At 38.5% G+C, this 8,210-nt stretch overlaps 1 protein-coding gene across 1 annotated transcript in view; it reads right to left on the bottom strand.

Moving 5' to 3' along the window:
• slc71a2b (solute carrier family 71 member 2b) overlaps positions 1–6,195 on the bottom strand; it is a 27,139-nt gene extending 20,944 nt beyond the window's left edge. Inside the window, exons 1-4 of the mRNA XM_088076067.1 lie at positions 5,920–6,195; positions 2,817–2,909; positions 1,510–1,572; positions 1,080–1,207 (exon numbers count right to left, since the gene is read on the bottom strand). Of these exons, the coding sequence (XP_087932193.1) occupies positions 1,080–1,207; positions 1,510–1,572; positions 2,817–2,909; positions 5,920–5,979 (344 nt within the window). The 5' untranslated portion in view covers positions 5,980–6,195. The remainder of the gene's footprint in view (positions 1–1,079; positions 1,208–1,509; positions 1,573–2,816; positions 2,910–5,919) is intronic.
• Between the last annotated feature and the right edge of the window lie 2,015 nt (positions 6,196–8,210).

Here is an 8,210-nt window from a genome sequence, read left to right as displayed (position 1 = left end):
GCACTGCAGCCAAACTCCCTTTTTCACTCGCTGGCCAAAGAGACGGTGGACGAGAGAAAATCCAGCGGCCAAAACAACGTCAGCGAGCGGCCGAGTGGCGGCAAAGTGACATTTTACAGGGCTGATACACATTTTTGGACTTTTTCATGACTTTGAGACAAATTAACCACCAAACATTCGCTGAAACGACGGCAGATACTCCTCGTCAGTTCTTTTCATTACCGTACCATCGCTTTTATAAATAAATATTAAAAATGACCAAAACTCACAGTAGGATGAGAACTGAATATCTCGGTATAATTTAGGCACTGTCAGTTATCTATGAGTGGAGGGGGTGCAAACAAAAACATGTTTTCAGCATCGGGGAAGGACTTTTGTTTCATATGTTGGTGATTTTTGAAGAAGACACAAACAGAAAGAAAAAAAAAGACAGTTTTCAAAGGAAAAAGAAAATTTTTGGAAATCTTTCAAGACAACATTTTGATGATTTTTTGGGCAATTTCTGAAGAAAATATTTTGGCGATTCTTTTTTCTTTCTTTCTTTATTCATTTATCAGAGTGAGAAACTGTAAAAACAGAAATTATCATTGGATTTCCCGATTTCTGACAGTCCTTGAACACATCGTGTTATCTTACAGGTTTATGACACAATGTTCCAGGACTTTTCCAAAACTTTCAGGGAAAATTTAGAGGGGGGGCATGTCAAAAAAATTTTAAGCACTGTGGAGGGACTTATGTTTTTATTTTGGCAGGGGATAAAATTTCAAATTGCTGTATTTTATATTTATTGTTCTGCAAATTAAAAAAAAAAAAGAAGCAATGTTTTCTTAAAAAACAAAACAAAAAAAACAACAGCTGATTTTTGAAGAAAATATTTTGGCATTTTTAATTTCTTTAAAACTGATATATTGGTCGTGCTCTTCTTTAAATTTCAAAAGGTTTAGAGCCAAAATACTGTTTATATGTCCCCTGTCCTCTCTCTCACACACACACACACACGCACACACGCACACGCACGCACACACACACACACACACACACACACACACACACACACACACACACACAGCTCGTCTCACCAGGGGCTGATCCTCATGAAGGGGATGGGGGCGCAGGTGAAGAAGACCGTCATGAGGAGGAAGGACTTCCTGCCCCAGATGTCTGACAGCGCACCAATCAGAGGAGCCGACAGAAACGACAGGAAACCCTAAGCGAGAAAAAAAAACCTTAGTGACAAAACATGAATTTTTTTGGATTTTTAAAAAAATCTTTACACCACAAATACGCAACACATCATTTATGTCTATTTGTGTAATGTAAACGACTCGCTTCCATAATCGATTAACAGTTTGAGTCATTTTGAGCAAAGAAACAAAAAACAAAATAGTTGTCAAAGCTGCTGCTTTTCTCGGTCTCTTGTGATGACAAACAGACTTTGCATTTATGCTTTCACACGTTAGCCGAGGTCTGAGTTTTACGTGAACGTGTTGATGTGGGAGGAAGCCTCACCTTCACGCCGTGAACCAGCCCGTTCATCAGGAACGTGTGCTGAGGGAACGTCTTGTGGAGGACCTGAAACCACAAAACAACACGTCACGGCCGGACCCCCTCAGGGAACTAACCATTTACATCAGGGACACGCAACCTGCTCTGCAACAGGACAAAAAGGAAAGAGAAAGATAGGGGGTTGTGGGAGGAGAGGAGAGGAGGAACTAGGCGCAACCGGGGGGGTTGTGGGAGGAGAGAGGAGGAGAGAGGAGGAACTAGGCGCAACCGGGGGACCAGGCGCAACCAGGACCACGATCAGGGATCAAGAGCCCATATATGTTTGTACGATTTCTGGATGTTTTAAGGACGAGGACTTTCAACACAACTGGGATACATTTTCAGACAATCTGGTACCAAACTTTAAGACAGATGTTTGCACGAATATTTTTCTTATTTAGACAAAACAGACAGTGTGAGGTGCAGAGCTTTCACGATTTGTAACATAAGAAACGTGGACTATCACACAAAAGAGCTCCACTCGTTTTGACTAAAATAAACTAAACTAAACGAAACTCAACAAAAATAAAATAAAATAAAATAAAAAGATGGGTACCTGAAATTTGATAAAATCTTTGTGGCAGTTAAGACCTCACACATTCAAACTTAAGATGTTTAATGACTTTTATTTTCTTATCTTTCTTATTTTTTAAAAAGGAAAAGGAGATAAAATAGTGTCCAGAGAACTTACATAATTCTGATATATATATTTTTTATAAGTATTTTTATTGACAAATTATGAAAACAAAATCTACACCCAAATCACAACAGAGAGGAAAAAACCTAAAACAGCACAATCACACACAGACCCAGACATGCACACTAATAACAATAATAATAACAATAATAATAACAATAACAATAACAATAATAATAATAATAATAATAACAAAAATAATACTGATCATTTTAAGTACTTTATTTCAGGCCATTTTGTTATTTTATTTTATGTCCCTGTTTTTTTCTTCAAATTTTCAGGTTTTTTTTTAATTACCAATTTCCCAGTTATTTCTTTTTAGGTAGCTCGTTGCCTTCTTCCAATGATTCTAAAAAAGACCATAACAAGATTTCGGGTCAAAGGCGTTTTAAAGACCTGCAGACGCTGTGTTCAATAAAGCAGGACTTGGAAAAGCTGCTGAATTTGGGGTAAAATCTGTTGTTTCTGGGAAAACTCAAAACGGCTGTAAACACCAGAAACCCGTCCGCAGAGACGCGTGAGCGGGCAATGACCTTTACGTGATGACGTGCTGACGTTCGGCGTGTTTACTCACGGTCAGCATGGGCGTCGTCAGCAGCCCCCAGGCGAAGAACTCCAGGAAGATCACCACCACGGCGTGAGTCACTCGGGCTCGGCCTCGGCCGTGCTGCGGCGAGAGAGGAGGCGGAAACATTAACTATTCATCTGCGGGAATCAAGCTCGCTTCCTGTGCAATCTCATCAGAAGCAGCAGTTTCCTCCCACACGAAGACTGCTCGGCTCCGTGACGGGAACCATCGCCTCCTGACGCTTTCTGCTCGCGTTGCTCATATGGAAAGTTTTGAGTTAGAAAGTTAAAATGCATTTAATAGGAGATTTAAAAAGCTGTGAAACCACAGCTATAGATGTGTTTGCACGCCAAAAAATGTATCAAGATTTAGGGACAAATTTTAATTGCATTTTTTTTAAACTATGATTTGAAAAAAATGACATAAATCTATCTTTTACCTTGTTTTTCTCATTGTTAAAATGTGATTTTGTAGTTCTAAAGACAGTCTAAGCAGCAGGGTGCTGAAGCAGGTTTGCTGTTTCTGATGTATGAAAAGGAAGTTTTTTATTTAAAAAACAACAACAAAACAACAAGGCAACGTAAACTTTAATTATAAAAACAGCATTTTAACCTCATTAAATCCACCATGTAATGTGTGTGTATATATATATATATATATATATATATATATATATATATATATATATATATATATATATATAAATATAAATTTCATTTTTCACAATCCTAATTTCTCAGCTGATAAAGTACATTATTAAATTGATTATTACTTTGGGAAATTAAGGGTTTTGTACAGGCAGGGCAAGACAAATTCAAGGACTTTTAAGTACTTTTTCAAGCACTAATTTTTATTGTATTTTTGTATAAAGACTACAGTCGGTTTTTATGTGGTACGCTATGAACCTTTTTCTGTTTCCTTAATAAAGTCATAATAATAATGACACTATTAACAATATTGTTGTTATTATTATTATTATTATTATTAATAATATTAATTATAAATAATATTTTAATAATTATAACTGCTGCATGTACTGTACAAAAAATAAAATAAAAAGAGAAATGAAGAAAATATAATTATCCCTGATAGAACATTAGTAAAGGTAGTGCCTGGAAATAAGAATAAAAAGAAAAAAATGTGAAAAAAATAAAAATTGATTATTTTTTTTTTAAATACATAAATAAAAATTTAAACATAATTTGGACACACAGCAGGTAAGCCACTACGGTGACACTTCATTAGGGGCAAACCGAGCTTCTACAACTTTTAAAATGCTAATCTGAAATGTGTTTTACGTGTTGAACGTCTTCAACAAAGTTTGAGCGAAAATAATGAAACAGACTTTGAATATAAGATTGAGCTGCAGCCGTGGACGCTGCGGATGAGAGGCTGGACGTGACTCAGCTTTAGGAGCTCATGTGCAAACTCAAGACTGTTTGAAGCTGTGAGATGTGAATGTTCAGTAAAGGAGCTGCAGCCGAATCAGTTTCACTTCTTTCCGATATTTCTTGTTTTTTAACTCTGAACTCGCATAATTTTGGTAAAGTATTATTTTGTTACGGTGCACGTTATACATAAATATATATATAAACATACATTATACAGGGAATAATCTGCAAAAGAGCTTAAACTTGCACTCTGCCAAACAAATGACTCATTTCAGAACTCCTTTTAATTACGTATAAATGCTTTTTTCTGAACATCTAAACCATTACATGATTACTATACTTGTTTTACTTTTAGCTATTACATACTGTAATTGTTGTTTTGTATTATTTTATTGTTATTTTAAGTGGTTTGCATATTTGTTATCTCTTAAGAGATTGTTCATTATTTATGAGAGAAGTGCAAATAGAGGGAGGACTGTCATTTTTTCTTTTTTAAAGTGAGGAAGATTTTTAGGCTTAGAGAAGGTGCATACAAGTTCAAATGGCTGTATTTTTAATTGATTTTACTCCTGATTATTTTTAAAAATCCCCCTAAATTTCACCATTTATCACCGTCAGAAACTGTAAAAACAGAAGTTGATGGATTTTCACATTTCTGAAGGTCCTATAACACATCGTGTGTGAGGAACGCTTCAATCAGAAATAAAACTAAACAACAAAAAAACACACATAACCGAGCATTGAAAAGTGAAAAAAAACAAACAAAAAAAACAACCCCCGCCAGTCCCCTTCTCTGATAAATAGAGAACAGTCCCTTATTTTAACATGCTGTGGGTTTGCTTAGTGGTAAAGGTGAGGTGGAGGGCCCTGCATTTTCCCAAAGTCCCTCAGGGTTGAAGAAAAGCAAAAACTGATATTTTAACAATAATATTTGAAAAATAACAATTAAACAAAGCTGCGCCCCTGCCACTTCACTACTGTGATAAATACAGAACAGTCCCTTATTTTGACATGTTCTGGGTCTGATGTTTGCGTCTTTGTTTCGTGCTCTGCATCGCTGATTCATTTGAGTTTAAATAAAGGTTTGAATGTTTACGTTTGTCGTTTAGCCCTGGGAAGCTAACGGCTAAGCTACATGTCTCCAGGTGTCTCCAGGTGTCTCCGGGTAAGACCTGAGCTTTAACTCTGCAGTCAGGAAGTGCTGACAAGTGATGTCTGGAGCCCTAAAACATCGCTGCTAGTTAGAGAAGTTTACCTGAAGTAAACAGGCGCTAACTAACTGAGAGAGAGCTAGTTAGCTACCTGAAGTCACAGACTAGAAATAAAGTTATATATATATATATATATATATATATATATATATATAACTTTATTATTATCAATCATTATTATTATCAATCTGTTGCTGATTTTTTTTACTAAACAACGTGAATTAACGTTAGCCCGCAGCTCACCGCGTTAGCCCGCAGCTCACCGCGTTAGCCCGCAGCTCACCGCGTTAGCCCGCAGCTCACCGCGTTAGCCCGCAGCTCACCGCGTTAGCCCGCAGCTCACCGCGTTAGCCCGCAGCTCACCGCGTTAGCCCGCAGCTAACCGCCCGGACATGTCCGCTCCTCCGCCGGTTCAGTCGGTAAACTCGATTATTTTAATTTAGCGTTTTTTAACCGGAAACACCAACGTTAGCCGGAGCGTGGCTAACCGCCGGGCTAGCTTCTTACCGAGCCCCGGACCAACATGATGTCGCTGGCCTCGCTCGCTGCGCTCTTCTCCCGGTTCATCTCACATGTCGCCGTGTCGCCGCTCAGTGCCGCCGCGGCTCGCTGCTCTGCATCCCGCCGAGGAGGCTCCGCTTCTTCCAGGGTGTCCCGCTGCGTGGATGGACGCTCCCGGTCTGCGCTGGCATGGACCGACGGGGACGCTGTCCGCGGAGAGACGGTGAAGTGTGGAGGAGCAGGGGGAGCAGGGAGAGCAGGGGGGCGGTTTGCTCCCAAATTCCTGGGACTGTAATTTAACTGTGTGACGGCGTGTTGTAGCCGCCGGAGTGTCCCGGGCGGGCGGCGCTGTCGTCGATTATTTTTAATTCAATTTAAATTAAATTAAATTAAATTATGTTTCGTTTAGTTTTTTATTTTATTTTATTTTAAAGTGTAAAGCTCAAGTATGGCGAAAATAACGTACATTTAGTACAGGGAAATTTAAATAATTTGCCAAAGCGAGCAACAGCATGGAAAACAAATGTTAACATCTTATAATACAAGATGAAAAATCATTACAAAGACCAAGTTTTGAATGGAGACATAATATTAAACAACAACAACAGCAGCTACAACAGTAATAATATATGGACAAGGCAATAAAATAATAACAATAATAAAAATAATATTGTGACATACAAGGACAATTATATGAACGTGTCTAAAGTATCTGATACAGTGGTAAATTGTTTTAGGAGATCATATAACTTTTGTGCTTTTATTTCATCTGTTAGTTTAAAACCTTAATGAGCAGCTTTAATTCATGTAAGCAAAAAACAAAGTTGAGGAATGATTTTGGAAAACTGTTCTTATGTATGAAAAACACATTACGACAGAGTTTCCTTATTCTAGATTATACCAGATGTAATATTGCCACTCAAGACACAACCTGGAAATTATGAGATATTTTGTTTTATCTGTTTGTGAACGTCAAGCCAAAATTCAGCTATGTATAACATTACATGAGAAAAAAATGTGTTCTGTGGGTTCAGTATTATTTTCACAAAATGTGCATGTATCATCATCAGAATTAAAATGTAGTAAGTAAGTAAGTAATTCCTCAGAAGGATTAATAATGTTCATAATTTTGAACTGTGCTTCTTTCGTTTTAAGATAGATGCATAGTTCTTAGAAAACTAATTGAATTTTTATCACATTTGTGTGAGATGTCCCGTTTGTTGTGTCTACCAGGGAACAGATTTAATTTTAAAGTATTTATTACGTTTTGGTTCACAAGAAATAATAAGTAAATAAACAAATGAATCCAAAGAAAGTAAACAGAGGGTTAGAGTAGATCGTAATTTGACGTAAGCATCACATCTTACCTGGCTGTTGTATTTTCATACATTTATTAAGTTAAGAGAAATCGTTTCAGTGCATTCCACGTTCATAATTTTTAACCAGAAATTCAATGTTGTTGTCTTTTTTAAAGAGTTGTTTTTTGTTTGTTTGTTTGTTTGTTTTTTTTAACACCGCCCTGCGGGGCCGCCTCTGTCTCTAAAAGAAGCGACTCTCGCTCGGGCTGTAACACGTGATAAATGCGGGCTGTTCTCAGATCAGCTGAGATTCAGACTCTGCTCTCTGTCGCTCAGCTGACCGGCTCTCAGATCTGACTCCGGGTCAGTTCTTACGGTCACGCCTCCCGTTCACGGCGTGGTGCGCAGCGCCCCCTGCCGGCCGCCGTACACGCTACAATGCAGAGGGCCGTTTTATTGACCTGGCGCCGTGTGAGGCGCGCGCTGCCGTCAAATTTAACATCACAACAAAATCGGAAACCGTCCTCGGTGAAATGTCCCGCCTTTTCGGTTCCGTCTGCGAGAAAAACGGGTCAACAGAGAGTCTCAGTATTTGGCAGGAAGATCAACAGCAAACAGAGCCGCAGACTTTCTGCTGGATCACTATTTAGCAAGCGGGAGAAAGGCGGGACTCGGCGGTGGAAGAATTTTTGGCTTCAATGCGAAGCTGCACAACAAGCAGCGTCAAGGCGACACGACGACGCGCAAAACAAACCGAGCTCCGGTCACGGCTCTGCACAAATAAAAGCCTGCGCACCAACACGGAGGCGAACGCCAACGTTTAACGCCGCGTTTCACGTGTTAATTAAACAAAGACGTCCGGAGACAATGACGTTTTTAATCCACACACTCCTTTGTGTTTTAGTGTTTTTGTGTTTAAAGAAAACACATTAACCAAACATTTACAGGAAACAAACGCCATTAAAAAAAAAAAGAAATAAAAAATGCCAAAAATATTCC

This window comes from Plectropomus leopardus, chromosome 4 (assembly GCF_026936395.1).
Source record: "Plectropomus leopardus strain MGB_pleo_1.0 chromosome 4, ASM2693639v1, whole genome shotgun sequence".
NCBI lineage: Eukaryota > Metazoa > Chordata > Actinopteri > Perciformes > Serranidae > Plectropomus > Plectropomus leopardus.
The sequence above is the reverse complement of the archived record's forward strand: the minus strand, read 5'-3'. Positions and strand labels throughout refer to the sequence as shown.